The sequence below is a fragment of the Micromys minutus genome, assembly GCF_963924665.1.
Source record: "Micromys minutus genome assembly, chromosome: 13".
In the NCBI taxonomy this organism is placed as follows: domain Eukaryota; kingdom Metazoa; phylum Chordata; class Mammalia; order Rodentia; family Muridae; genus Micromys; species Micromys minutus.
In genome coordinates, this window is record NC_137982.1 from 8,535,695 (window position 1) to 8,562,787 (window position 27,093).

Consider the following 27,093-nt stretch of genomic DNA (forward strand, 5'->3'; position numbering starts at 1 on the left):
TGGAACATCAAAGTTTACACCCTGGTTCCCTTCCTCCTTACTTCCCGAGTCTGGTCTCGTTGCCACCTACACACTCAGAGATTTCACACACACAACTTGTCTGAGCATCAGGTTCCTCAATGTGGCAGCAGAGACACTTTGTGTGCAGGTTCAGTCCCTGAGGGCGCCTGGTGGGGACGCTCAATCTTCACTAAGCTTTCCATCAGAGTCCCTGCTTCCTTCTCTCTCCTCCTCCTTCCCCCCTTCTCCCTCCTCCCTTCTCTCTGCCATCTCGCCAGAGTGCTGGCTCCCAGCATGCCATGCGTGCGCGCTGACAGCCTTATAAATAGTCGCCTTTGCAGGCGGCTGAGAGGACAGGCAGGGCACGCACTGGCCCAAGCGCCCACTACACCCTCCCCCAGGTCAGTGTGTGACTGCTCCGTTGTCTGCCCGTGTGGAAGCCTCCAAGTGGAGTGGGGAGACATCACCTGTGGGAAGGTGGGGGTTGCTGGTGTCAGGCTACCCTTGGGTTCTGTGTGTCTCAATGTTTGTAACCATGGTTATGAGCTGTGTGTGTTTGCATGTGTGTCCTATCAGCTCTGGGTGCATGCGCCCTGTGGCAATGTGCATGCGTGTGTGTGTGTGTGTGTGTGTGTGTGTGTGTCCCTGTCCTCTCAGCTTCCCAGACCCCCTTTGTCACAACTGGTATTCCTGGGGCTTCAGTCCCACCCATGCCCTTAGCACACTCCTGCTGGGGCCCTAAAGGACTGAGGCCTACCTCCTTGTCCCAGAGGACCTGGATGGGGGTAGCCTGTGTGTTCCAAGAGCTGTAATGTCACTTCAAGTGTTGGGAGGACCTGGGGCCCGTGAATATTGAGGCCCTGCCATCACCTCCTGCCGAATCAGGGGCTTCACAGGAGCCTTTCTGCCTGATTCATGGGGTCTGCTCAGCTTACCCAGGATGCTTCACCAGCAGTAAGGCTGGCCAGAGAGGGGACATCAGCTGCCCAAGGTCACACAGCTGAGTGATGGGGCTGTGTGACTTGAACCCTATCTGATAGCTAGCCTCTGTGAGGGCTTTTGCTGAGCAAGCATCTGGGACAAGTAGGCGTTGTGATTGGGGAAGTTTGTCTCCTGGGGCCTCTGCTCCTTGAACCACCTAGAAGACAGTCATATTAGGATCACTGGGGCCCTGACCCAGGGAACCTTATAAGGCTTGGCTGCTTAGCCCTGTAACCTTACTCTGTCTGGGACCCCTGGCCTCCTGGAGTCTTCCTCACGACCTAAGTTATTTTAGACCAAAGAAGCGGCAGGTGTCTGTGGGACAGAGGGACTTAGGTTACCAGGAGGGGGTGGGGCAGTTAGAGGGGAGTGATCTCCTAGGACATCCTGGTGGCTGTCCAGGGCCTGGGACACTCCTCCTCCCCTGGGCAGCTGCTGAAGTACTTGGCCTCCATCCACCCATGCCTCCTCCTGCATACTCTGGAGGCCTAGAGGCTGCAGGTCAGGCCATGGATCCTTTTCTGGTGTAGGGGTGCCAGGCTCAAGCTTGACACCAGCCAGAGTCCGAAGCTAGTCTGTGTTTCTCCCCAAATCTCAATTCCCTCTCCAGATGGGAGGGAGGGTGGAATGAGGGTGTCTGGCCAGTGTCATCCCCTGCCAGGCCTAACCAGGGACAGGAGCAAGACCCATGGTGCTAATGAATGTTCTGACACCTTCCGCTGGGTGCCTTGCAACTGGAAGTTCAGAGAGCGAATCTGTCAATGTGGGACTCTGGGGTGGAATCTAGGAAGGCATCCAAAAGGAGGTGACACTTGAGCTGGGGCCTCCAGTAGCTTTGGAAAAAGACATCCCCCAAGCATTTGGTATGTAACTCTGCAAAGGCCTGGCAGGTGGGGACGTTAAAGTGGGTGAGAAAGGAGGGGCCAGACTGCCCAGACCCTGCCAGGTAGGTTGAGTGGTTCAGGTTTGGTTTAGGGAGTCCAGAGGACCATACATGGAAGCCTATGAACATGAGGATCACATGATTGTTGCTTGCCAGGGAAAATACCATTGCTCCGTGTGTGTGTGTGTGTGTGTGTGTGTGTGTGTGTGTCTTGGTTGGGGTATTGGGGTATGTGGTGTGTGTGTGTGTGTGTGTGTGTGTGTGTGTCTTGGTTGGGGTATTGGGGTATGTGGTGTGTGTGTGTGTGTGTGTGTGTATCTTGGTTGGGGTATTGGGGGTGTGGGGAACATGCATGCTGATCTAGGACTGACTGTACAGCGTGGGTGGGAAGGTCCCTGGGACCTGAAGACCAGGTGAGAGAACAGAAGCATGTGCCCGGGACACACACACACAGGGCACAGACCCAGGGCAGAAGGCTCACAAGAGCGGTATTGGTGGTCTTAGGATGGACAGGTAGGGGTGATGCCTTAGTTTTGAAGAGGCTAGAGGAAGGCCTGTGAAGAAAGGACAGGCAAGCTGGGGGGGGGCTTAAGTAAAGTAAATTCCCTGGGAGGGGGGTGGTAGGGCCAGGACTCTGACCTGCTTCAGGCAGGATCCCGGGACCACCTTACACTAAAAATAGGAGGGAAGGGGCTAGAGAGAGAGGCAGCTCAGCAGCTAAGAGCACTGGCTGCTTCTTCCAAAGGTTCTGTTCCTAAGATCCACATAGCGGCTTGAAACCACCTGTAACTCCAGTTCCAAGGGACTTAACACCCCTTCCGGGCCTCTCTGTGGACTGCAGTCTCCTCTCTGTGGACTGCAGTCTCTTAGTACACTTCCATACACGCAGGCAAACAGTCATACAAACTAAAAATAACAAAAACAAACCACGCAGGCCCGGGGAGGTAACACGCACCTGCAGGCCCAGGTGGGGAGGCTGAGGCAGTAGAATGGCTTTTAGTTTGATGCCAGCCTGGGCTACAGAGAGCCCTGTCTCAAACAGAACAAAACAAACCTTACAGGATTGAGCCCCAGGAGTATCTCTGCCACCTGTCCTGTCCCCGGGCAAGAAGGAGACTCCTGCCAGCATCCTGGTCCCTGGGGAGTGTTGTCAAGGTACCTGGCAGACACTGCCCTCACACGTTAGGGACTCTCTCAGAGAGAGAGCAGTTCATACCCTCTTTGACCTCTACCCAGGTGCCTCAAGCAGAGCAAGGCACTCTGGAGGGGTGACAGGCAGTAGAAGGCAGCAGGAAGGTGACATTTCCAAGGTCATCCTGCCTCCTGGGTATCTCTCTAGGCTCCCTTGGCCTCTCAGCTTGGAAATTGCAAGCGGGAGCCTGGCACTTATTGCTGTGGGTGGGGCTTGGTGGAAGCTGAGTCAGGGGTGGGAGGAGAACCCCTCACCCCTGCCTGTGCCTTGCCTTGCAGAGTGCTGACCTAGCTCCCAGACCTCAGCAGGATGGAAGGTATGCGGACCCCTCCTGACCTCAGAGTGTATTCAGGGGTGGGCTCACAGAGATTGTCTGAGAGGGTTGGAGGAGACCTCCTGCCTGTTAGGATCTGCTTGGATCCTAATCTTAGAAGCAACAAGGCCTACCTGAGGCTCTGGGACCCCGGAGCTCACCTATGCTGGTATTTATAGCCAAGCCTTCCCTTTTTGGGGGAAGGAGGGTACTAGGAAGAGGGCTAGGCTGGACAGCAATTCTAGCTCTCTACCGCCAAGCAGGGAGGGGTGGGGTGGGGGGTTGATTGGAGTAGTGTCTAGGCTCATGTGTGGCCCTTGCGGCAAGCGGGGTGGACCCTAAAGTCTTGTCTTCCTGGCTTCTGTGTTCTGGGATGTGGGCAGAGTGCCTGGAATGGGTGGGCCCTGGCTTCTGGCAGCGCCATTCTCTGGCGCTGGGCCTCTGCCTGGGTGGCTCTTTAAAGAGCCGGAGAGACGGAGAGACTAGACCGTCTTTCTGGTTGAGGATCTAGCCCTGAGTTGCCACACTCAGCCTTAGGCACTTCCCTAGCAGTTCCTCAGGGCTCCAGAGCCATCGGCCTTTCAATCCTACCTCCTCCTGGAAAGGCTGCATCATGCTGAGGTCCCTGTCCAGTACCCTAAGGGGAGGAAGTCCAGGAGAAAGCCCAGGGTTTAGATGTTCCCTTGGCTAAGCCCCTCCCTCCCTAGGCCTCAGTTTTTCTCTCCCTTTCTCATAGCCATAGGTACGGGTGCTCAGGGACGCACTCCTGCTAGCTTGGCCTGCATTCCCTCAGCCACACAGCTTCTTCACAGCAGGCCATCAGGGCTGTGGGTCCTAAGGAGGCAGTTCAGTTCGGGAAGTTTGCTGAACTCCCTGTCTGAATAAGAGTCCATTTGCCCACAGCAACCCTCCTCCCTGGCAACCATCTCTATGGCAACATGTGGTTGCCAGCTCTACTTTAGTACTTCTGGGCCAGAGCAGCCATGGCAGGGCCAAAGCCAGAGAGCAGGGGAGAGGGGGTAGCAGGAACAGAATAGGATCATGGGCTGCTGTATGTCTAGTGAACCCCAAGAAGAGGGAGGCAGAAAGGCAGAAGGTGACCAGCACTTGGGGTCCTGCCCTTCCTCACCCTCACAGTCCCTTAACCTCTGAATCCTTAGCTAAATTCTTAGCCTTCAGGCTTTGTCTGGGCCTGTCCAGAACACCCAGTGTCCATCCCGGCTCACTCAGTCCACAGCCAGGTCACAAGCTCTGCCTGCTTGTCTAACCGGTGACTGATTGCTGCTCCCCTGTTCTCTCCACAGAGAAACTGAAGAAGGCCAAGATCATCTTTGTGGTGGGTAAGTTGTAGCAGGCATGTGGTGGAAAAGCAGGGAGGGTCTGAGCAACTGTAGGGGTGTTTTTGTTTTTGAGACAGTTTTTCTACATAGTTCTGGATGTCCTGAAACTCACTGTGTAGACCAGGCTGGCCTCAAACTTACAGAGCTCCGTCTGCCTCTCCCTCCCAAGTGCTGGGATTAAAGGCGTGTGAGTCTCTTCCTTGAATTTGTTCTCTCATTGAGGACCCTAGTGATGTCCCGCCTGGGGCTTGGTTTTGTTTTGGGGGTGGGAGTTCTGAACGAATGGGTGCTTGCAGGTGGGCCTGGCTCAGGAAAAGGCACCCAGTGTGAGAAGATTGTGCAGAAATATGGCTACACCCACCTCTCTACTGGGGACCTGCTTCGGGCAGAAGTCAGCTCTGGATCGGAGAGGGGCAAGATGCTGTCGTCTATCATGGAGAAGGGGGAGCTGGTGCCACTGGTGAGTGGGCCCTGTCGGGATTGGTGGAGGGGCCAAGCCTGAGCCCCAAGGTCATCCGGCAAAGCCTGTGACACCCTGCCACGGGTGACTATGGCTCTCTGGTTCTGAAACCTGCTGTGGTCCCCCATTGTCCTTGGCCAAAAGTTTCCAGAGGTCACTAAAGCCCTGTGGGACTCAGCCCAGCCTTTCATTCTTCATCCCTAGTGTCCTGGACTTTCTTTCTCAGTCCTTTATGGCTGGAATGATCTTCCCAGTCGGCACTCAGACCTCCCAACTCCCCTGCCTTGAGCTCAGACCCCCTAACTTTATACTGGAGTGGTCCTTTCAGTTATTTTATTTATTCATTTGTTGGGAGGGGTATGAATGTTCCGTGGCACCAACGTGGCCGACACAAGCCACGGTCCAGAGGGGCGGGGAAAGAAGGCTCAAGGATCCCCTGTTCTGGACATCAGGAGACGGTGTTAGACATGCTCCGGGATGCTATGTTAGCCAAAGTGGACTCTTCCAATGGCTTCCTGATCGACGGCTACCCGAGGGAGGTGAAACAGGGGGAACAGTTTGAACAGAAGGTAAGACCCTTGACTGGCTGTTGGCCAGGGGCTGGTCGTGGAGGCGGAGTCTACAGGGTGTGGGTGGGATGGGAAGGCCGCATGGAACCTGCCAGAATCACCTCAGAGAAAGGCATGAGGATTTGTCACCCCACACGTACACAGGCAGACATTTGCGTGCGTGATCCACACCTACACAAGCAATAGGCAATGTAGGATGCACACATGCATATGTATGGTGTGTGTGTGTGTGTGTGTGTGTGTGTGTGTGTGTGTGTACCTGGATGAAGCACACACTACAGGGTGCATGCATAATATGTGCACACATGTGCACCATAGAAGGCCACACAGGAGACTGGGACTGCAGGGGCTGAGGAGGATAGGGTGATTGACATCCTGGTGGGCTAGGGGTGGAGTATCTCCAGCCTTACTCCTCTCCACCTCTCTGCAGCTCAGTCAAACAAGAAACTGTATGTCATAACCTCTAAGTGAATGAAAGACCTGAAGAAAATGTTTGTCTTTCTCTGAGCCTCAGTATGCCCATCTGTGAAATGGGAGTTGGTCTAGCTTCCTTTAGGCACAACCCTGAAGCACATCTTGTTTTCCCCAATTTTCCCAGTTGTGCGGGGTCACCACATCCAGTCCTGGAGCTTCCAGGCTGTACTCAGGGCTTGGTGGCCTCTGGGAGCCTAAGTAACTGAAGTTCTCATATCTTGACACTAGGGGGCGCCAGAACTGCACTAAGGGGCGGGCCTGAAAGTGACTTTTCCTACTGACAAATTCCCGAGCTTCCTTGGCTATTCCTCAGGCTAGATGCCCATTTCCATACTGATAAACTGAGGCTCCAACCAGGGATGCATTGCCCAGAGACAAGCCCCACTACCTCCACCCAAAGTGTGGATACAGAGTCTGCTGTGTTTGGCCCTGGGGACTCAGAGGACGTTGGCAGCTGAGAGCCGCTGGCCCGGTGGCCAAAGCCTTGGTCTGGCCTTTGCCACTCCAAACTGGTAAACCGTCCAAGGTCACCAGATGGCAGCTCTCTCCTGCCTGCAGGTAGCCAATGCAGTCACACTGAATGCACAACCACCCAGGAGACAGACACCAGACTCAGAGGGCCCAGTAACCTGCTCTAGGTGACATGGTTGGACGGAGGCAGGAGAGGAGCTCTAAGTGACAGTCTGATGTGATGTCAGCTGTGTAGAGGCCTCTGGGACTGACTCAGCTGGGGTTTTTAAAGAACAGAGACCCCAAGCTGTTAGACCAGGCCCAAGCCCAAGGCTGCCTTTCCTTCCCTCTGGTCTAGGAAGACCCAGAATCCTCTTCCCTCATAAGTCCAGCCTAGACCAGGCCAGGCTTAGGAAACTATTGGTGACTGAGATAGGCTCCCTGCTCTGAGGGGTTGTGGAAGCCAGAAAAGGGAAAGGTAACCATTTCTGGCTTCAATACAAGGCCCAGCCTGTCCAGGGGCCATTGTGAGATGGCTGAACTGAGGTCTGGAACAGCCACGCCCTATTCCTTTATACCTCTCCAAGCTATCTTTGTGACAAGTGGCTTAGTCAGTGACAGTCATTTAGATTTCCTTACAGTACTCACCTTTTATCTGTCAAGTCTTACTCAGCCCTCAGCTCCCATCCTGGTTGAGGGAGGGGGAAGTCACTAAGTAAATATCTAGAGGCTGTGGTGACTAAGGGAAATAGTGGAGATCACGCCTGAAGACCACCTAGAAGGGACGACATTCTAGCTGAGGCTCCTCCCGTCTCTGTTGTGGAAGAGGGTAGCAGGGAGACTGTGCCGGCCTGGCACGAGATGGAGACAGATATAAGTATAGGTTAGTGTGGCTGAAGGAAAGGAGGGGTGGGGGTGGGGATCAGGAGAGCGGCTGCCGGTGGGGGAGGGGCGGTGGCCAAGGGCATGGACACATAGGTGTTCTAGATCTGGTAAGGACTCTGGGCTTTCTCTTGAAGGCTCTAGGAAGCTGTGGAAGGCGTTTGAGCTGAGTGACAGGGGAGGTGCTTTAGGAAGGCCCTCTGACTGCCTTGGAAAGGGACTGTTGTTCTGGGCGGGTCTCATGTAGGGCTTGAGCGATGGAGGCAGAGATGGGTCCCAATGATGGGATGTACACCCTACACAGATTGGACAGCCCACACTGCTACTGTATGTGGACGCAGGCCCCGAGACCATGACCCAGCGACTCCTAAAGAGAGGGGAGACCAGTGGCCGTGTAGATGACAACGAGGAGACCATCAAGAAGAGGCTGGAGACCTACTACAAAGCCACAGAACCTGTCATCTCCTTCTATGACAAACGTGGCATTGTGCGAAAGGTGGGAAGAGCCTCTTTTCTAGCTGCAGCTCACAGTGGGACCTGCCTCAGTTTCCCCTTTCCCCCCTTAGTTCATTGAGTGGGGTTGTGTGGATCCTGCCATGGTGCGTCTGCCCTCATCGTCCGTCTCCCCACAGGTCAATGCCGAAGGCATGGTGGACGATGTCTTCTCCCAGGTCTGCACCTATCTCGACTCCCTGAAGTAACCGGAGCCCTTGGCCAACTCCCAGCCCACCCCACCCTTGCCCCCTGACCCCAGGCCTCCTGGCTCAAGCCCAGCACCTCCACCCTGCCGGGCTGTGCATAGACACAGGAAGCCATGCGATCCTGTCCCATGGACATTCGAGCACTAAAGAAGTTGCCAAGGACGGTTAGGATTGCTCCGTTTTCTTTGCTTCCAGTTGAGGTGATTCATGCTGCCACAGCCGGAGGCTCCAGAGCTGCCGGCCCATTCTTTCCTGTGCCTCAGCCCAGCTGTCCTGTCTCCCCCTGACTCTGCTGGGACCCTAGGCCCTTCCTTAGCTGGGCAGTGTCAGGCCTAGGGGTCCCTGGGTCGAGAGGCTGCTCCTGGCTCTGACGTTCACTCTCTGTTTCTCATGGCCTTGTTGTACGGCTTTGTCCCCAAGCCATCATCTCTCTGGAGTGAGTTTTCTTTTTTCTTTTCTTTCCTTCTTTCCTTTTTCTTTCTTTCTTTCTTTTTTTTTTTAAAGACAGCATTTTGTGTGACTTAAGCTGGCCTCAAACCTGTTATGTAACTAAGGACAACCTTGATCCTCCTGCCTCCACTGTCTTCCTGTGTGCTGAGATTACAGGTGTGTGTACCTCCACCACTCCTGGTTTGGGGTTCAAGGGTTCAAGCCCGTGGCGCTGTGTATACTAAACCAGCACTCTATGAATTGAGCTACATCCGCAGGCTGAGCAGGTTTTCTGGGGCCTGGGCTGCAATGGGCAAAGAACCAAGGGCTCACCAGCTGGGGCCACATGGCCATTGGGTGGCGAGGAGCTATGCAATGGGCAAACAGCTAAGTGGAAAGCTGAGGTCTTCCTGAGGAAAGGACTCGAAGGCTCCCCTGGTATGGCCCTGCCAGGCCTTGCCACCCTTTGGCTGGATCTAAAACGTGTTCCGTCATGCTGTGTCCCAACCCTTATTTTTGGCGTGAGGACAAGAACATACAGGTTAAGGAGTGTGAGTTGCCATGGATTGTGGGATCAAGGCCTGGCACCCAGAGGGGACACCCAGGGGTCCCCAGAAGGGCTGACACCCAGGGGTCCCCAGAAGGGCTGACACCCAGGGGTCCCCAGAAGGGCTGACACCCAGGGGTCCCCAGAAGGGCTGACACCCAGGGGTCCCCAGAAGGGCTGACACCCAGGGGTCCCCAGAAGGGCTGACACCCAGGGGTCCCCAGAAGGGCTGACACCCAGGGGTCCCCAAAAGAGCTGACACCCAGGGGTTCCCAGAGAGGGTACCCTGGAGTCCCCAGAGGGACACCTAGGGGTCCCCAAAAGAGCTGACACCCAGGGGTTCCCAGAGAGGGTACCCTGGAGTCCCCAGAGGGGACACCCAGGGGTCCCCAGAAGGGCTGACACCTCTCTTCTACCCTTTATTCTCTGATCTCACTACACAAGAAGACTCTGTTGGTACTCACCAGTCCTTGGGCCCTGTCCCCATCCCTAGTGACTTCCCCTGTAAGCCAGCAGCCATGGCTGTCCCAGGACACCCGCCCCTGAGGGTGATAGTGCTCACTTCTTTCTGTTTACTGCCAATGAGGCCACCTTCATTCTGAACCGCCTATTTAAGCTGTCCTTTAAAATAAACATGTATTTCAGTTATAAGAGGTGAGTGTATTGAAAGACCTTAGAACAAATGGATGTTCAGAGGAAGAGGGCAGGCACGGCCTTCTGCCTGACCAGGGTTTGGGTGAATTCTCTACACCTATGCCTCTGTCGTCCATGTTGACTTCAGGAAGTCAGAAGGCTCTGAAGCCCCATGCCACTCTGTGACAGCTCACCTTCAATGTGTACACACACAGACACGCATGTGGGCATACATGCACACATGTGCATGCACATGCACACACACTATAACCAGACAGGCATTTGCCCTCACACAGGCTCCCACTCACAGCCCTGTTGAACATGGGTGTCTTAAGGCCAGCATAGGAGTGAACAGAAAATGCACAGAGAAGAAAAAGCTGGAGAAAAAGGCCTGAAAAAATCCCCATTATCTTAATGTGTTAATTACAGTTCAATTAATTCAAGTGGGCCCCAGTTTATGAAGATCTGGCTGATCAAACCAGAAAATTCTACAATATCAGATCACTTTGTCTATTAGTATCTGAGGACACCTCATTCCAGGACCCCTGAACACACCCAGAGCTCAGCAAACATAAATCCCTTATGGAATGCTTCAGGAGCTTACGGCAGGCACTCGCCTGTGTGCTTACATAGGGATGTAGAGACAGGAGGATCAGAAGTTCAAAGTCACCTCAAGGAGAGAGAGAGATTAATTGCTGGCCTGGTAGCTTATACCTCCATGGTAAGGCAGGAGGGTCTTCAGGTAGGTGGAGGTCAGCCCTGGGTCATAACGTAAGAACTGACGCCAAAAGAAAGGAAAAAAACGGAGGTCGGCTGGTTCATTTGTCCAGTTCAAGGCCAGCCCCCCTCTCCCCCCAAAAGTCTGGTTGTGGCAGCTCACACCTGCAATCCCAGCGTTCAGGAGGCAGAAACGAGAAGAGTATTGAAAATTCAAGCCAGCCAGGTGAACCTAAGGATCTCTAAGCAGCCTACACTCTCAAACTCTACTCCCTGTTAAAAAAGAAAGAAGAGAGGAAGGAAAGGAAGAAAGAAGAAAGAACAAGAACAAATTAGGCTGGAGAGATGGCTCAGTGGTTAGAGCACTGACTGCTCTTCCAGAGGTCCTGAGTTCAATTCCCAGCAACCACATGGTGGCTCACAACCATCTGTAATGGGATCTGGTGCCCTCTTCTGGTGTGTCTGAAGAACAAACCTAAACTAGAACCTGTACATACAGTATATTCTACATGGTCTCTAGATGGTAAATAATCCATAAGACAGTATGTGTACACCAAAAGTCTTGTTATGTAGACCTGGCTGGCCTGGAATTTGCTATGTAGAACAGACTGGCTTCAAACTCACAAGAGATCCTCCTGTCTTGGCCTCTGGAATCCTGGGATTAAAGATCGGTACCACTACACTCTGCCAAAAGGCCACTCACTTGAGATGAGGCTTGTGGTGTCATCAAGGCTGATCTTGAGCTTCTAGCTCCAGGGAACCCCAAACCCTTCTGGATTCCAAGAGAACCCACATTCATGTGCATAAACACTCATATACAAAAATAATAATGTAAGTTTTTTTTTTTTTTGTTCTTTAAAAAATCAGGAGGTTCTGGGGGGCTGGAGAGATGGCTCCGTGGATAAGAGCACTGACTGCTCTTCCAGAGGTCCTGAGTTCAATTCCCAGCAACCACATGGTGGCTCACAACCATCTGTAATGGGATCTGATGCCCTCTCCTGGTGTGTCTGAAGACAGCGATAGTGTACCTACATATATAAAATAAATAAATATTAAAAAAAAAATCAGGTTCTGGGTTTGATCCCCGGTGCTGTATAAACTAATCATGGTGGCACATATTGTAGTATCAGAGCTAGGACTCAGGAGGGTCCTATAGCAAGTTTGAGGTCAGCCTGGACTACATGAGATCTTGTCTCATAAACCTAATTTAAAAAAAAAAAAAAAAAAAAAAAAAAAAAAAAGCAGGTCAGGTGCAGTGATGGCTTCCAGGCAGCTGACCGCCGGGTCACACTGCAGTCAGCTCAGGAAAACCAGCGCTGCTCTTCAGTGGGAGAAGCAGAGGTCAGAGGGAAGCAGTAGCCTCCTGGTTGGGAGCAGGGTCTTCTCTGGCGTCACTGTTAGAATAATGTGGGTGTGGAGGGCATCAGAAGGTCACCAATGCTGTCATTGTCTTCTGGTCTCTAGGGACGTTCCAGGCAGCTGCTTCTTGCAGTGTGTGTGTTGGGGGATGTTCTCTATAGCTCATAAGATTCATGCCCCTATGCCCAGAGAGTCTCAGAGAGGGCACACATTGGCAAGCATTGTGGTGGTGTGTGGAGGGGGCGGTGGCCTCAGATGCCTCCCTGGACTGCATCCCCATGTCTTGGCCTCAGGGCCCCCTGAGTGCCTGGGCCGGAGGCACTGAAGTAGGAGAGGAAGGAAGTGGGGAGCAGAGGAGGCCAAGGCTGTCGCCTCCCAGCCCTGAGAGGGGCCTCGAGTAAACAGGAAGGCCTGGCGGCTCCATGGTGGGGGTGTTTAGAGGGCTGGGGGCCAGGAGGCCTTCTGGATATGTGCAGACTGAACACAGGGCTTCCTTGCTAGGGAAATGAGCCCAGAGAGGTTGTAAAGGTTCCCCCAGATTGCAGAGCAGTAACACTATACCTGTCTCCCCCAAACCCCTAGTCAAGACCATCTCTTAAGCCTTAGTTTCTCCAGAGGTCCTCTGGCCTCCTGGATGGTTCTAGTTGAGTTTTTAATATGCATATAAAAAATGTGTGCATATATATTTAAACTGCTTAGAGTTAAGGAAGAATCCACTGGTTTTTTTGCTTTCTTTTTTTGTTTTTGTTTTTCTTTTGTTTGTTTTTCAAAACAGGGTTTCTCTGTATAGTAGCCCTGGTTACCTGGAACTTGTTCTGTATCCTAGGCTGGCCTTGAAGTTATAGAGATCCATTTGCCTCTGCCTCCCAAGTGGGCATGAGCTACCACTTTTAATTTCGTTCTGAGATGGGTTCTCTCTAAGTACCACATGCTGGTTTGGAACTCAAAATTCTCCTGAGGGTTGAGATTACAGACCCACTGTAATAGATCTTGGGGTATAGGTTGCCACAGAAACATGGCTCCTGCCATGGGGAACAGGTCATTTTGAAGGAGTCTGTTCTTCTAATGGAGGTTGCCTGACCCCTGGGACCAGCTGCATTTTGGGGACATTGTCCCCTCTCTGGGAGGTTGTCCTTAGCCTCACATGTCTCCACACCAACATTTGGGGGCTTCAGAGTCTGTCACTTAAGAGATATGGCACTGTGCGAGCAGATTCCGAGGGCCAGCATCTGTTCCTCTGGTATGTCTGCTGTTACTACACCAGGCAGCTCACAACCATTTATAGCTCCAGCTCCAGGAGTTCTGATGCTCCTGGCCTCTTTGGGTATTACATGCAAAAGCACATACCTACATGTAGATACACATCCCTACACGTAATAACAAAATAATACAAATTTAGCTGGGTATGGTGGTGCATGCCTTTAATGCCAGCACTTGGGAGACGCAGACAGATGGATCTCTAAGTTCAAAGTCACCCTGGCCTATATAGAGAGTTCTGGAATAGCCGGGGCTATACAGAGAAACTGTCTCAACACTCCCCACCCCAACACCCCACCCCAACACCCCTAAAAAAGAGAAAGAAGGAAAGAAAGAAAAGGAAAAGAAACAAACATAGCCATTGACCTAAGGAAACTTCTGCTCTTGATGGGAAATGACATGTCAGCAAGTGACCCAAAGGCCTGTTGTTCATGTGAGAAAGGTATTTCATGTGTAAGGGCGAGTTACCTGTGTGTATATCTGTGCACCATAAACATGACCAGAAGAGGTCATAGGATCCCCTAGAACTGGAGTGACAAATGGCTTTAAGCTGCCATGTAGGTGATGGGTTCTCTGGATGAGCAGCCATTATTTTTAAAGGCTGAGCCGTCAGGAGAGGCCATTTTTAAAGAAACGGGCTAGAGAGATGGCTCAGGGGGTTAGAGCACTGGCTGCTCTTCCCGAGGTCCTGAGTTCAATCCTTAGCATCTTCATGTTGGCTCATCCAGTTCCAGGGGCATCTAATGTGAATTCTCACCCCCTTGGGTACTGTACATGTGATACACACACACACACACACACACACACACACACACACAGAGGTCCACACATAAATGTTAAAAGGGATGGTCAGAGGAAGCTTTGCTGACCAGGCGCTGAGAGGAGAATCGAGAAGGGAGAGAACCCGGTGCTCCCCAGAGACAAGGGAGTAGTGCTATGTGCAAAGGCCAGGAAGTAAGCATGGTCAAGAAACTCTGGACTGGTGTCACTGGGGTGGCGGGAGCAAGGGTGAAGAATGGGAGGCCAAAGAACGGAAGGGTCCTCATCTTTGAGAAGTCTTGGTTGCAAGGCCACCCTGGACTCCACTTGAGCAGGTTTCCTGCACAGAGTGGAGAAAGGGCTGTGTCAAGGAAGAAGCTGACGGGACAGTGAGTCCCCAGAGGGAATAAATACTTGCTAATAGGGCTGGATGAGGCTTGCCCAGGCCTGGATGGAGTGACAGTGACTCGAGAGAGTGACAAGCCAAGGCCGGCGTTTGATGAGACACTAGAACCCTGCAGTGGGTGCAGGAAGTCAGAGGCATCCTGGAGCTCTAAGCTGTAAGAGTCCTGTACGAGGGCAGAGGGGCCGGTGTCCACCAGACATGGAAAATTCTTTGTAGGACAGCACCACTGGGAACGATTTCCCAGCTCTCAACCAGGAAAGCATGAGAACCGTCTCGAGATACTGAGAGTACGGGCCCATCAGATGAAAGTGATTTGAACTTGTTTTTTGAAATAAAGCCTATGTAATCCTGGCTAATCCAGTACTCATTGTGTAGTTGAGGATGAACTTGGACTCCTGATCCTCCTGCCTCAACCTGCTGTGTGCTGGGACTGCAAACGTGTACTTCCTTAAGTTAGCACTCTCTTAACTATGCTTTACCCCACATCCTGTGTGTGTGTGTGTTTGAGTGTGCCTTAGTGTATATGAGTGAGTATGTGGGTGTGAGTGTGTGTATGAGTGTGCATATGTGTGAGTATATGAGTGTGTATTTGTGTGTGTCTGTTGAGTGTGTGTGTTGAGTGTGTGCCTTAGTGTATATGAGTGAGTATATGGGTGTGAGTGTGTGTGTGAGTAGGTATATGTGTGAGTATATGAGTGTGTGTGAGTGTGTGTATGTGTGTGTGTGTGTGTGTGTATGTAAATGCATGTCATCTGAAGATCAGAGGACAACTTGTAAGAGTTAGTTTGTTCATTTTGCTGTGTAAGGCTTGGAGAATCAAACTCAGGTTATCAAGTTTGGTTGTCTTTTTTTTTTTCTCTTTTTAAAAATCATTTTATTTTGTATGATGTTTTGCCTGTGGTGTGTGTGTGTGTGTGTGTGTGTGTGTGTGTGTGTACTCCATGTGTGCCCAGGGGAGCCAGAAAAAGATGACAGATCCCTAGATCTGGAGTTACAGGTATCTGTGAGCCACCCTTACAGGAGTAGCAAGGGCCCTTAGCCACCAACCCATCTCTCCACCTGTGGCTTGGCTTTTTAGGACTAGGCTGACCCTGAACTCATGGAGGACAACCTCTGTGTCTCAGTGCCAGATACCTGCGGGCCTGTGCTACCCAGCTGAGGGTCTGTCTAGGAAGAACCTGCCACATGGTTCCCTGGTTAGGACCCGTTGGTGGGCACCAAAATCAAGTGGCTTGTGCTCAGGACTGAAGGGAATGGCACAAGATACATACTATTCAAAAACACTGAGGGAACAAGTTCACAGAAGTCTGTTCCTATCCCCTCCTTACCTGAGCCCAAGTCCCCTGGGTGACTTGTCCTTTAGCTACGACATGATGTCATGGGTCAATGGGGTCTAAAAACCTGATTTAGAAGTAAGCGTGAACAGCAACGGAGCTAGCGTGAAGGTGGGGGAGGGGGTGACAAGGGACCAGGGACAAATAAGGTGACATGGAATGTAGGGAGGGAACTAGAAACAGGAAAACACCAGAGTCCAACCCTCCTCTGCCTCTCTTCAGCCCCGTGGCCTTGCATATCCGGGCCCTTTTCCTACCTCGAAATGAGGACAGTCTGTGAAGTGGCAATGGACGCTGGGGCAGGTAAGCTCATGAGTGAGGGCGCCTTCCCATGTTTGGCTTGCTTTGTGAATCCCTTCACTGTGCAGGTGAAGACACCGAGGCCTTGCCTTTTAGGCTCCCTGGCTAGCATGGGGCAGAGTCAGATACCCAGACTCCTGGCCTAGCACTCCCTTCCCCATGCCCCAACAGACCTAACCCTGCTGTTAATAACAGCCCCTGGCTGCAGGCTTGTACTGGAGACTCACCGCCGCCTTGGGGTCCTTAGGGGCTGCCTGACATTCCTTCAGTGGCCCGGGGCCAAGGTAGACGTGCTCTATCCTTTCCTGCTGCTTAGGCCTTCCTGGCCCCACCAGGAGGAGGATGGAGCCCACTGTGTGGGCCAGACACGGGGCCTGGCCAGGGGCCACATCTCTCCTGGAGTATGCACAGGGTTCCCCGGAGAACATCTACATTGGGATTAGGGCCTTCACAGGAAACAGATGGCAGGCTCCCAAGGGGTGGTTTGGAGAGACTGTGGTGAGGGGTGTGTTCACACAGGTGTGGTCAGGGTGCATGGAACTATCATGTCACCCTGTGCACATGACTGCCCAGCCTGGCCGGCGAAGGGAGGGACCTAGTTCCTGGGCAGTATAAGATAGCTCTGGCTGGATTATGGTCCTCGGGGAGGGGAGACCACCAACACAGGGCCAGTCTTTTGGAGACAAAGCCAAAGGATGTATCCTGTATCCCCGGCTGGAAAGAGCATGCTGGAAACTAGCCACAGCTTGCTCAGATCTGTCACGATTACTGAGCTTCTAAGGACAGAAGAACCAGCACAGAACTGGTTTTTATTTACTATAGATAAGAAGCAAGGCAGTTTTCTCTGTGCCTCAGTTTCCCCATCCCCACAACCCTTAGCGCCACCTTGGCTTCCAGGGCACCTCATGCTTTCAATATATTTATCTTGCTGGGCGTATCTATGCACATCTGAGATCCCAGCACTTAGGAGGCAGAGGCAGGGGGATTGCACATTGACATCTGATTCCAGCACTTAGGGTCTGGGGCAAGGGGATTTCACACTGAAAGCCTTCTCAACCCTTTTAGAAAAAGAAAAATACCTCAAGAAGTATAGTTTCTTGGCTTTGAATGGCTGCATCCACACAGCAGAGGCCATCAAAGTCCCTGTCCTCCCAGGACATTTAGTATACCAGACACTGAGGCACTATCCAGACTGCCATCATAGGGACATCCTCTCTGCTCAAAACTGCCAGGCTGGTGGTCCCACACCCTCCATTCCCTTAGGGGGGTTGTCTCTGCTCAGGGCCCCCTAAAGCCTACTGGTGAGATTCTCCCCCTGGTTCTTGTCTTCTTAAAAAAAATTAAGTTGCATTTTATGTCTTTACTTACTGTGTTTTTGTATGAGTATGTATATGGACACATATGTGCCATGGCACACATGTAATGTTCAGAGGACAGTTTTAGGGAATCAGATCTCTTTTTTCTCCATGTAGGCCCCAGGAGGGTCAAACGCAAACGCTTTTACTCCCTGGACCGTCTTGTTGGCCCCTCTTTCTTTCCTTTAGGGTATTTTGAGACAGGGTCTTGTTATAAAACCCCGAGCAGGCCTAGACCTTGTTGTGTAGATCAGACTGGCCTTAGCCTTGTGGCTATTCTCCTGCTTCTGCTTATGAAAAACTGGGACGAAAGGGACCCTGTTTGTATCAGCCTGGAGCCGCCTCTGTTTTCTGGAGAATGCAGAATCTTGTTTATGATCTGAATGGGAATGGCTTGTGACACACAGAGATGGCTTGGGAAGAGTTTTTATAAAGAGAGTCCTTGGGAACCAGGCGTGGTGGTGCACACCTTCAATCCCAGCACTTAGGAGGCGGAGGAAGGGAGATCTCTATGAGTTTGAGGCCAAGCCTGGTCTATGTAACTAGACCTAAGCCAGCCAAGGCTACGCAGTAAGACCCTGTTTCAAAAAATCTAAAACACAGACAAACAAGGCTGGAACATGACCAAACTTAGGCTAAGACACGGACTTAGATCACCCTGGGACAACAGAGTATGGGAAGGTTAAGACGTCTGGAGAGGATATCCAGCCCATCTCTGGAAAGGTCTGGAAAACAAGGACTTGGTCCTGAGGTCCTAGAGGATGCCCCACCTGTCATCTTACCCTGAGAGTCTCAGTCTTTGAACCAGGAATGGCCGGCATGGAGCCTGGGTTGGGGTCAGGACCTGAGGTGTGTGTGCTTCTTACCAAGCTGGCCTTGTAAAACAAAGCCTAAAGGAGCAGGCCTCTTGTCAACGGTGACGACCAGACGCTGATAAGGTGAACGCCCAGGGTGGGCCCTGGTGAAGAGCTCCCAAAACAGATTCTGTCAGGGCATGTAGAGAGAAGCTCACAGTTATGCTACTACCATCCCAATCTGCCCTCTGGAGTCCTGGTGTCTGCCTGCTATCTCCATGGCTGAAGGAAAAGGGCAGAGCCTGCCATCCCCACGAGGCCTGGTGAGGCGAGGTCTCCCAAGCTCGCCTGGGTGAGAGCAAGCTGGCCTTCCTTCAGGCTGCCTTTAGGAACCACACCCACCCTCCCTGCCTCACATCAGCCCCTGCAGTGACAAACTGCTGGCCTGTCCTTTGTGTCTCACCGAGGCACAAAGACTGAAGGGAACCTAGAAGCCAGTCAGGCCTGAAGCCCCCAACGTTTCAGAGGCTCTGCTTCTCAGCCTTCTCCCTCCTCAAGTCAGATGTCTCTCACTGGCCCCAGGGATAAAGTTGGAGGTTGGGGTGCAGAGATGGGCAACTTAACCTCCCCATACCCTTACTGTTCCCTTGGCTTGCCACCTCTGGACTCCCCTGGTCCCTGACACCTCTCCACACAGCACAGGTTTTCTTCTCCAAGCTTTCCTGGGCTCAACCCTAAACGCTACCCAGCCACACAGTGGGTACACAGTATGTGTTCACTGTGTAATGCTACCCAGCCACACAGTGGGTACACAGTATGTGTTCACTGTGTAATGCTACCCAGCCACACAGTGGGTACACAGTATGTGTTCAGTGTTTGCCAAAGGAGCATGGACCTTTCTGGGATTGCTGCCTTAGGGGATATGGATGGATGGTAAACAGCTCCTGCAAGTCTGGCCTAGGGCTCCGTGTTGTCCTCAGAAATCTCCCAAGAGCCAGGCTGGGGAAAAGGACACAGCAGGGCCCTGAGGCACAAACAGGTAACTGAGACTGCAGACTCAACCCCACGGATTACCTGGGAATAAGTAAGGCAGGTCCAAAGCCAGGGCTACCAGACTTCAGAAAAGCTGTGAAAGCCTGTGCCTGTCCCTCTTTGGAGACAGGGTATGTATAGCCCAGGCTGACCCTTCTGCCCTGGCCTGCAGGGGGCAGAAATTATATGTGTGTGCCATCAAAGTTAGCTGTGTTTTGCTTGCCTTTGGGGCTGTGTGGGTCCTGACCATCTCCGTGGAGATAGTCTTGGCTGCTCTACTATGCTAACCTGGGAATATGCCTACTTCACGTTGGGCCTCAGTTTTCCTGTCTGCAGTACAAAAGGTGCAACCAAGAGCGATGCTTCTGAAAGTCTGTGCTGATGCTGGCTGGAACCAGATAGAATTCAAGGTACCATTTTCCCAGAAGGCTGTGTCACCCTATCGTTTGTTTTCTCATCTGTAGAATGGAACCAGAGCTACTGGGGTTTCAACCAGACCTTGTCCCCTTCCAGATGTGCCCTCGCCAGCCAGTCTTGGCAAGGACAGACGGAGGGTGGGGTACATGGGGGACGTCTGCCGCCCGGGCCCTCCCATCACCCTGCCTCCCCCATCCCAGGGCCCCCCACCCAGCGACAAAGCCTGTGCCACTTCCTCTACTCGCCTGGCAGGCAGCCTGGCCCGGCCCCTTCTCTAAGGAAGCGCATTTCCTGCCTCTCTGGGCCGGGCTGGATGAGCTGAGCTCCCTGCCCTGACAGCCAGACCCCTGCCTTCATCCGTGTCCCGTCCCCAGAACAGGACCACCGACGGCTGCTGTCTCAAAGAGCCCGGTGTCTCTTTCCCACCATCCAGTCAGCTAGAGACCCCTGCCCTGCTGTGAGTCTCCAGCCCACTTCTCCTGACTTCTCCGCCGCCACCTCAGAAGGCTGGAGCAGGGACGTGGTCGCTCCGGCCGCCTGCTCCCTTCGGATCCCCGTGCGAACCCACGCAGGCCCCGGCGCCCACCAGCAGCCCTGCCTCTGGATACCGGATAAGGCCCAGCGCACAGACTCCCGGGTGGACATCATGGGCCGCGACATGCTCCCTCTGGCCACTACCCTGCTGTTGGTCATCTATAGCTTTCTACCCACAAGTAAGTGTCCAGCACCCCTGGGTGGGGATAAGCCCAGGCTAGACCCTGGGCATTCCAGGTCTTATTGCTGTGTCCTGGGCTCATAGTTGTTGAAGCCACCCCCAATGTATTAGGATATAGGAATGGGATCACCAACTGTTTCGGCTCAGTGGGAGTAAAGGATTTCACCGAATGCCAAACTTAAGCATTAAAAGTCTGGGGAGAAGTGGGATAGGCTACTTACGTTAGCCCTGGCACGTCCCTGTTACCCTTCCTGCTCTGGTCAGCTATCAAGAAGGCCAGGAGCTAGAATGCTGTGCATCGCCGGACATATTCCCTCCCATCTCTGAGCCTTGAGTTTCCCATTTGAGGAAGTTTAGGGAGGAGGATGCAGGAGGGTAAATTTAGGCTCTGGGTCCAACGTTGAGCTCCTTGTTTTCTTGTATAATCTTGGGGGATGGTCTTGAGGCCTCTGAGCCTCAGAGGATGCTTATAAGCAAAGGTTGGTGGTGAGGTCATTTGTCCGAAGAGTTTCTGTTTTATTAGCTTCAAGTTCTCCCGCCATCCCTGGGCTTTGCCCACTCCCGGAACCCCACAGAACCCACAAAGGCCACATGCTCTGGCTGGTCTCTGTTTGTATTTCCGAGAAGGACACGGGCTCCGTTAGGGGCTCTGTGGATCTCAGCAAGTCTGACTATTGAAAGTGATCTGAGGAGGGTCGATGAGAGCCTGGACCCCAGTCCCACTCAGGATGGGTCTCAGCGGGGACTGAGTCCCAGCTGCCCTGCCTGAGGACACCCACCTGCCCACCTGCAGATCCAGGGTGTTCAAGAGTTGGGATGGACCGTCTGGAGGAAAGAGTGGGGGGGATGGTGGGGCCATCCCAGCACCCAGAGTCCACAGTTGATGGGAAATCTGTCATTATGGGCTAACCGGAAATTGAGTCTCAGAGGCACTGAGTGACTTAGCAGGGATTTCACTCAAGGCCTGTGGCCCCCACAGTCCTTCTTCTAACCACACGAGACTGCAAGATGGCTGCCACAATTAGCCCATTTCCCAGAAGAGAAAATGAAGGCTTTCACCTTCCCAATCCACCTACCCTAACAGAGCCTGACCCCAGCTTGGGACAGGATTCCAGGCCCTCTTCTCCCAGGCTTGGGGAGACCTGACTTGTAGGATAGGAGGCGGGCTGTCAGGGTCTAGGTGACTGCCCAGATTCTAGACCAGTCAATTGTGGTGGTGCACAAATTTCCTCAGAGCTGACTTCAGGTAACTAACCCTCAGTCCTTACCTGGAAATCAGAGTTCAGTGGCACACAGCAATTGCCTCTTTCCCCCAAGAGCAGAGAGGTACAGGTACCCTCAGGGTGTAGATGATGGTAAAATGGGTAAAATAATTAGGAAATATGAGTTCAGGTTGTTATTAGGTGGATGTGTACCTCCGTGGAATATGTAAGGTCCTGAATTTTTTAAAATTACACACATTTATTTACATTTACAGATGCATATATGCATATGCGTGTATATATGTGTGTATGTGTGTAGATGCATACATACATAATTTTTTTTCTTGAGACCAGGTTTCACCATGTAGTCCTGGCTGGCCAGGGCACAGAATTTAGCTTCTCAGTGCATGGGGTTGGGATGGAGGGCACAAAAACCAGGCCCAGTCTCCTGGGGCGCAAAGCAGCAGAATTTCCTAAATCTGTAACTTGTGTGTAACACTTTATCCTCACAATTCAACTTCAAAGCCAGCCCTAAACTGGATATGGTGGTGCACAGCTGTAATCCCAGCCCTTGGGAGACTGAGGTCGTACTATCCACACAAGTCCTGGGCCAGCCTGGGCTAGATTATGCGGTGAGTTCAAGGTCAGCCTGGACTACATAGTAAGATTCTATCTTAAAAAGAAAAAAAAAAAAAAAAAGTCAGCCCTAGAGAGTTGTCAACTCTACTGTAAGGATGCGTGGCCCACAGGTACCTGTAATAAACTCAGCAACCGGATTCTACCCAAATGTCTATCAGCAGGTGTCTCATTGAAGAAGTCATGTCACAGAATGCCATCCAGCAGCTACCACAAAACCAGTGGATGCATTCCTCATGACGCACAGATCTATAGGACACAGCACATCGTAAGGGCCCCTACACAGCGATCTGTTTCTAATTAAAAAAATTGCAATGATGCAATTTGCACAGAGAAAATTCTGGAAGGATGTGCACTGAGTGTGTGATTTTCTCTAGACTTCAGGGAGATTGAAGGAGTAGATTTGTTTTGTTAGTTTACCTGTATGCTTGTTTTGCCTGTATGCGTGTCTGTGTGCCCAGGGAGATACAGACAGTTGTGAGCCTACAGGTAGGCGCCAGGAATCGAATCCCGGTCCTCTGGAAGAGCAAGTGCTCATAACCACCGAGCCAGCTCTCTGACCCTGGAAGTCCTTTAAAGAACATGCATGTAGAGGTTCTTAAAGAACAACTTAACCATGTGTTTGTTTCTCAAAGAAAGCAGAGGGGTGAGGGGCGCTGGGATGTAGCTATGTGGCAAAGTGCTTGGCAAGGTGAAGGCTCTGTAAAACAGAAGGGGGAGGGGACGCAGGGAGGCACGGTGGACACACCCATGACACCAGTGCTCAGGAGGTAGAGACAGGATGAGAAAGTTGAGCTCAAGTCAAGATCAAGGTCAGACTGGCCTAGATTAAGACCTGCCTCAGGAGAAAAGAAGGGGGACAGGGGAGCAAGGGAATAGAGTAGGGGGAGAGATAAGAGAGGGGGTAAATGGTTTTAGGATTCTTAGGTCCATGGGCCAACAAAGCAGCTTGGTGAATAAAGACCCGCTGCCAAGGCTAACAACTTGAGTTTGATCCCCTAGAATCTATATGATGGGAAAAGAGAGCCTTATGCTGTCCACTGACTTCTATGTGCTATGACAGACACGAGTGTGCGTGTGTGCACACATGTGCACACACATGCACACACTTGCACACACACACACACACACACACACACACACACACACACACGCCTTTCGATTAAGGCTGGTGTATCAGTGGCAGAGTATTTTTCTAGAATATTCCATGTTCAGTCCTCAGTACTGCAGATGAACACGTCCAGCTCTGTTGGCATCTGTAAGCTGCCTCCTAGGCTTTGCAAGGTCTTCTGGTCCTGTAGATGAACACGTGAGCGTCTTGTGGACCCTTCTGATGGCATCCTCTGGACTGTATCACTGTCTGTCTGCAGCTCTGGAGTATTCTGCCCCATCTGCCTGCCGCCTTTGTACAGCGAGTCCCTTGTTATTGTATATTTAAGTGGTCTTCCTTTTGTTCCAGTTTGGTGCACGCACCAATCCCCATATTTTGGCTTATGGCATTTGGAAGTTTCTGGCACTTTTGGCATGAGCCTGGTGACTGGGGTTAGGCACCTGTGGTTGAGTGGTTTTAGGTGGGCATTTGCCTGCGGCTGGGGTGGAGCATGACCTGAAGCCTCCTTACTGCTAGGTGGGAATCTTGGACTCAATGCAGAAGGAGCTGGTGGTAGAGGGCAGAGACTGAATCTATGGTTTCAAGGCCACATTCCAGAAGGAAAGGGGGATGAGCCAAGAACTGCATTAGTCAAGACAGTGGCCCCCTGGACCTATGGGGACATCACCAGTCCCCAATGGCCACTATGGGGACATTCTCCCCCCACACCCAGATTCAATTTATTCACATTACAACCACCGATAATTCTAGTTCCAGGGTATCCCACGTCTCCTGGCCACCACAGCCACATGAACACATCCGTGTAGTACATATAAGCTCATGAAGGGACACACACATACACATTAATAATAAAATAAATCTTAAATAGGTAAAAGAAACAGTTTTCCCAGAAAAAAAATAGTAAAAGAAAAAAAGACTTTCTCACCTCAGACAAAGACAGAGGGACAAAGGACTTGCTCTGTGTCACACGTGGGCCAGTGCTGGGACCTTGGAGGACAGAGTGGCTCCATGTGCCCTGGGGTCTTCAGGCAGGTCTGGCAGTTCTCAGGGACAGATCCTGATTTCCACCCCAGCCTGTCTGCTCCTAACCCAGCTCCTCTCTGGGCACTTTGGTGGCTAGGCAGGGAGACTCAGAAAGCTGGGGGCCCGGTTCTGCCGGTTCTGGGTTCTACCTCTGCCTTCAGACCAGACTTTGGAACGGCAGTCCTGCAAATAGAGAGAGAGTTGCTTGTTCCAGAGTAAATTAGTTTTAACACCGGTGCATGAGTGGACTGATGGGTATCCCAGCTGACGTTAATGGGGCACCTGTTGTATACCAGCACCAACTCTGGTCTAGGCTGTAACCTCCTCATGAGGAGACTTGAGTCTAAGGATAAGAGAAGTTGCTAAGTAACACAAATTAGAGTAAATAGCCCGGGCCCTGAACCTTGGACCAGCGGTTTCCATGAGCTACCTAAGGGAAAGGATAAGCATCTTCCTGCAGTTTGATCTCCTGGGGGACATGGGGTTGGGTTCCCAGAATCCATATCTCATAGCTCAGAGACTTAACCCTCCGTCCCAGCCCTGCCATGGCCTGTCCTCTTAGATGGGACCCTGGGATGCTACTCTAGTCTCAGTGTCCTGCTTTCTTGCCTGTATCTCAGATAGGACCTCAGGACATCTCTCAGACCCCAGAGGGAAACTGAGTCCCAAACAGTAGGAGGATTAGACAGCAAGTTCAAATAAGCCTTAACATTTACTGCACAAACTGTGTTCTGGCCCACCCCAGCCCAGACAAATGACAGGGACACGGCAAACCATGTGCTAGCCTCTGGGAATGCAGTCACTTAGAAGAAGCTGAACAGCTGCAGCCAAGTGTGGGCACACTTGGGAGACTGAGGCAAGAGAGTAAAGAATTCTAGATAATGCTTCAGATCCATAGTCAATTTCAGGGCAGCCTGGGCTATATAGAGAATCCTGTCTCACAAAACAACCCGGGATGGGAGGGCTGACTCGGGTTAAGAGTATGTGGAGGACATGGGGTTGGGTTCCTGGAATCCATATCACATAGCTCATAATTGCCTTTAACTCCAGCTCTAGGGGATCCAGTGCAGGCACCTGTATACACAAATGTGCACACATGTGCGTGCGCGCACGCGCACACACACACACACACACACACACACACAAAGTTAATCTTAAAAAGAAAACCAGAGGTTAGAGAGATGGCTCAGTGGTTAAAAATACTTGTTTTTTGCAGAGGACTCAGTCTCTGTTCCCAGAATCCACATGGTGCCTCATAATCATCTGTAACTCCAGCTGCAGGAGATCTGACCCCCTCTTCTGACTTCTGAGAGCACATAGTTATGGTGCACATACATATATACATGCATAATACATATCTATGTACTTAGATACATATACATATATGTACAAATAGATACATGCATACATACACACGTGCATGCATGTATACACGCATGCATGTATACACACATGCATGAATACAAAAGAGTCATACAGAGAAAAATAAATGCATGTGGAAAAACAACATGAACACAGGCCAGGCATAGCGGCACACACCTCTAACGCCATCACTCAGGATGAGGAGATAGCAGGTGAGATCTTCATGAGACTGTCTGTGAGGTCAGTCGGTCAGTCGGTCAGCCCAAGCTGCAGAGTGAGACCCTTTCTCTTTTCTGATTTTTCGAGACAGGATTTCTCTGAGTAGCCATGGCTGTCCTAGAACTCACTCTGGAGACCAGGCTGGCCTTGAACTCAGGGATCCATCTGCCTGAGCGCTAGGATTAAAGGTGTGCTACACCACCACTCTCTGGCTAAGACCCTGTCATAAAAAAGAAAAACAAAAACCAAAAACACAGCATTTGCTATGCAAACATTGAAGACCTGCATTCAATGTCCAGACCCATACAATAATAATAATAGTAATACTACTACTACTGCTGCTGCTGCTACTACTACTACTACTACTACTACTACTACTACTACTACTACTACTACTACTACTACTAAAACAACTTGGAGTGGTGCTGGGTAGAGTGCCCCACATGCTAATGAGGGGAGCTGGGAGGATTGTTGGGGCTCACTGGCTATCAACATAGTCTACCCAGTGTGCTCCAGTCTAATGAAAGACCTTATCTCAATCAATAAGGGCTATGGTGCTGAGGAACCTGGGTTTAATTTGCACACATGCACGCGCACATGAACACCCTCACACACTTACACCCACATACAAATGAGAAACAACACCACCCAAACCATCAAAACAGACAAAGACAGGAAAATACTGCCTGAGACAGTGTGCCTAAAAAATCAGGTCCCAACACTCAAGGATCGATCTCTCTCTCTCTCTCTCTCTCTCTCTCTCTCCCCCCCTTTTGTTTTTGTTTTGTTGTTTGTTGTTTGGGGTGGGTTTTTTCTTTCTTTTTTGAGATAGGGTTTCTCTGTGCAGCCCTGGCTGTCCTAGAACTCACTCTGTAGACCAGGCTGGCCTTGATCTCATAGAGATCCACCTGCCTTTGCCTCCCAAGTGCTGGGATTAAAGATGTGCGCTGCCTCCGCCACACCAAGGCTAGGAGGCACCTATTTCAAGAACGCAACAGTAGTTTTGAGAAAAGTTAGTCAGGCAGTCAGTCAATAAAGCACAGTCACTGGGGTCTAGACAGATGACTCCGCAGTAGCCAGCACTTGCCGTTCTTGTAGAGGACCCAGATTTGGTTCCCAGCACCCACACGGCAGCTTACAACTGTCCGTAGCTCCAGTTCCAGAGGTTCTGACGCCCTCTTCTGCCCTCTGCGGGGCACTGCCTGCACGTGGCACACACATGCAGGTACACACATAAAAGT

The 27,093-nt window shown here is 51.7% G+C and overlaps 2 protein-coding genes across 5 annotated transcripts in view; both read left to right on the forward strand.

Annotated features, from left to right (window-relative positions):
- The first annotated feature begins 324 nt into the window (after window positions 1-324).
- AK1 (adenylate kinase 1) lies at window positions 325-8,819 on the forward strand. 3 transcript variants are annotated; one of them, XM_080927921.1, is made up of 8 exons: window positions 342-401; window positions 2,926-3,019; window positions 3,335-3,372; window positions 4,674-4,709; window positions 5,006-5,169; window positions 5,622-5,738; window positions 7,849-8,040; window positions 8,177-8,819. In XM_080927921.1, exons 3-8 carry the CDS (start codon window positions 3,366-3,368, stop codon window positions 8,243-8,245), a joined length of 585 nt encoding a protein of 194 aa, XP_080784047.1. In that variant the 5' UTR covers window positions 342-401; window positions 2,926-3,019; window positions 3,335-3,365; the 3' UTR covers window positions 8,246-8,819. The 3 variants fall into 3 exon arrangements, with proteins under 3 accessions (XP_080784046.1, XP_080784047.1, XP_080784048.1); XM_080927920.1 differs by lacking the exon at window positions 2,926-3,019 and having other exon boundaries at window positions 325-401; XM_080927922.1 differs by lacking the exons at window positions 342-401; window positions 2,926-3,019 and adding an exon at window positions 459-477.
- An 11,091-nt stretch (window positions 8,820-19,910) lies between these two features.
- Window positions 19,911-27,093, forward strand: part of ENG (endoglin) — a 33,863-nt gene continuing 26,680 nt past the window's right edge. For both annotated transcript variants that reach the window (XM_080927087.1, XM_080927088.1), the window contains exon 1: window positions 19,911-20,297. In XM_080927087.1, coding sequence (XP_080783213.1) covers window positions 20,231-20,297 — 67 coding nt within the window. In that variant the 5' untranslated portion in view covers window positions 19,911-20,230. The remainder of the gene's footprint in view (window positions 20,298-27,093) is intronic.